The sequence below is a fragment of the Galeopterus variegatus genome, unplaced genomic scaffold (genome assembly GCF_000696425.1).
Source record: "Galeopterus variegatus unplaced genomic scaffold, G_variegatus-3.0.2 Scaffold5357, whole genome shotgun sequence".
Lineage (NCBI taxonomy): Eukaryota > Metazoa > Chordata > Mammalia > Dermoptera > Cynocephalidae > Galeopterus > Galeopterus variegatus.
The window spans coordinates 226,166-229,047 of NW_007731468.1; the positions used below are offsets into that span (position 1 = coordinate 226,166).

At 40.8% G+C, this 2,882-nt stretch overlaps 1 protein-coding gene across 1 annotated transcript in view; it reads right to left on the reverse strand.

The window, feature by feature from the left end:
* LOC103604711 (transmembrane protein 132C-like) overlaps positions 1-2,642 on the reverse strand; it is a gene marked incomplete at its 3' end in the record, with an annotated part of 225,599 nt that extends 222,957 nt beyond the window's left edge. The window contains exons 1-2 of the mRNA XM_008589287.1: positions 2,636-2,642; positions 922-1,810 (exon numbers count right to left, since the gene is read on the reverse strand). Coding sequence (XP_008587509.1) covers positions 922-1,810; positions 2,636-2,642 — 896 coding nt within the window. The remainder of the gene's footprint in view (positions 1-921; positions 1,811-2,635) is intronic.
* Between the last annotated feature and the right edge of the window lie 240 nt (positions 2,643-2,882).

The window sequence follows — 2,882 nt, forward strand, 5'->3', positions numbered from 1 at the left end:
GAACCAGAGTATGTATAGCTGCAATTATAACTGAAATCCTTCTTAACTATAATAAAAAAGAACTTATTTCTATAATCTTTATTATTTAAACATATCTCACGCAAATATATTTTTATTATTATGAAGTTCTTGTCCACATTTTGAGAGGATTTACTTTAAATTGCTTTTCCCCTAGTATTAATTATCCCCTGAAGGCAGGTACATTTGTACCAAATTGTGGAATCTATGCAGAGAGACCGAGCAGCCCCATGAAAACTTTGGTGCTATCTGCTGAACTAGCAATGGTTGTGGTTGTTGGTGGGTTATTCTGTTGTTGTTTTAATTAGGGTTTGTTTGTTTGTTTCTCTCTGAGATGGAATACCTCTGCTGAGTAGTTTTCTGTTGGGTGCGTTCCTTTTATCATTGCTGAGCTGTACTCGTGAACTGAGGCTCTCCCAGCTACTGTCAACATTTAACTGCACCAAATTAAAAAAAAAAAAAAAAGTATTAACCTTGCTCTTTCCACATACACAGTCAAAGTGAGATATCATAACTCTTATGTCCTCTCTTGGCCTCCCTGAACATATACGTTTAATCATGCAACCTGCATTGGCATAGCTGCAATAGAATCCAAAGAAAAAGGAAACTCATTCTCCTCTCCACCTCTGATAACTCGAGGTCAAAAGAGGCTAATCACTTTAGTCTTGCTCCTTTGAGATACAATCTCTGCCCTCCCTCTCCCCTCTGTTCTCTCCGTAACACACAGTGTAAGAAGAGCTGGCACATACACGTAGGCAGGTGTGTAATTAGGTTTCCACATGATGCCGAGAGTCCCCAAAGCAGTGAAAATCAACCCTTCTTAAGTGTCCATCCTCCAAGCATGGAGTCCAATATCATCCCAGGCATGCCAGAGATGACCAGAGGACAAGTCTGTGTACCTACCTCAAGACAAAGAGATCCACGGTGGAATTGCTGGAGATGGTGACGTGGGCAGTGACCACAGCTCCCTGTTTGACTGGCCTGGAAGGCAGCCAGATGGCCACATTGCCATCCAAACGCAACTCACTGAGCTGGGCGCTGTCCTGGGCCCGGTAAAGGCCGATGGTGCCAATCCTCTGCAGGTGGGATGTGGTTTCCTCCAGTCCGTCCTTTCCTGGACGGATGGCATTGCCCTTCCTGAGGTCACCCCCTGCACAGTCTGCTCGCTCATCTCCGGGCTGCACCGTGTAGTACAGCTCCACAGGACTGCCCTCTGGCTGTTCCACTGACTTCTTCCTCCCAGTACCCAGTGTGGGGGCGCTGAACCAGCTGGATGGGAGCTCCAGCTCTGCCACACACAGCCCGAGGTCCCCCTTGAGCCGGCAGCTGCCCCTTACCTCTCTGGTCTCTCGGAAGGCAAAGACCCTCAGGCAGGGCAGCTTCTCCCCGGTGCTGTGGTCATCCCAGTCTCTGCCCATGATGTGGAACAGAATCTGCACTTTGGGCTGGCTCAGGTAGATTTTATCCCGCAGGATATAGGCTTTCAGTTTCCAATCGAAACTAAACTTATTAGCTGGGCCTAAAAAGTTTGAAGTCAACATTAAATCCAGAGGCACAACCTTTTCCACAGAAAAAGGCCCATAGCTAGCATTTAGTATGGGAGGCTGCTTGGCTTTGTATGTGAAGAAGGACTCAACTCTGGACTGCAGGCTGGAGTTTCGCAGCAAGTCCTGGTTGGTTTCCTTTAGGAAGAAGGAAATCTCTGCTCGGAGGATGTGGTAGCTCACAGGTAGATAAGGTGGCAGTGAGGAAAATCTCTGTATGTTGTCTGTGATCCCACGACCCTCTATCACTAAAGGGGAAGAAAGAAAGAAAGAAAGACAAAGACAATTATTAACAAGTTCCTCAGAAGTTGTTAGGTTTGCAAGTGACTTAAAAAGTGAGAGACAGAAATTCTGAAGTCCACTTAGCTAGAATTTTTCTCTCCTGGAATTAGCCAGTAAATAACTACATGATCCAAAAATTACAGACATATTATATTGAAACATACAAAACTGAGAATTTTGTACAGTAGGAATTGTTAAATGGTGTATCTTCATGGAGTTCAACCTAACAGAAAGCTGGCAAATTATCTATGAAACTAAAGTGGGTATTTTTAGTAATAATTTGCCTGAGTTTGAAGTGTATGTAATGGCACTGGTACATAAATAGAAAACAGATCAATGGAATACAATAAAGTTCACAAGTAAACCTAAGAACACACAGAAGTTTAGTAAGTGATAAAGGTGGCATCTCAAATCCTGAGGCAAATATAGACTTTTTAATAAATAGTGCTGAGACAACTGGTTAGCCATTTCAAAAAAAAGATAAAAAATAAATCCATACCTCACGCCACCCGTAAGAATAAATTTCAAATGTATCAGTGATCTAAATGTAAGAAAATCAAATCTTTTAAGGACTAAAGAAAACATGGATGCATTCTCCTATAGTAATCTGGGTACAGGAAGAGCTTTCTAATTATGATTCAAAATCCAAATGCATTTTAAAAAAAAATGATAAATTTGCCTATGTAATTTTAAAAATATTTGCATTACAAGAAATATCATAAACAAAGTCGAAAGAAAAAATAAGCCAGGGAAAAAATATTTGCAATTATGTATCATAGCTAAGGGGCTACTATCCATAATATAGAGAGGTCCTGAAATTGGAGGAAAAAAATTTTAAAAATTGGGAGAAATGGGCAAAGGGTATAAATAGGTAATTCATCAAAAACATATTAAAATTTCCCTTACATATACAAAAATGATTTACCCTCACTCACAATTAGAGAAATACAAATGAGAACTAGAATTAGAGAATACAAACAGATACCATTTTTCATCTATCAGGTTGACAAAAATTACAAAGTATCACAACATACCATT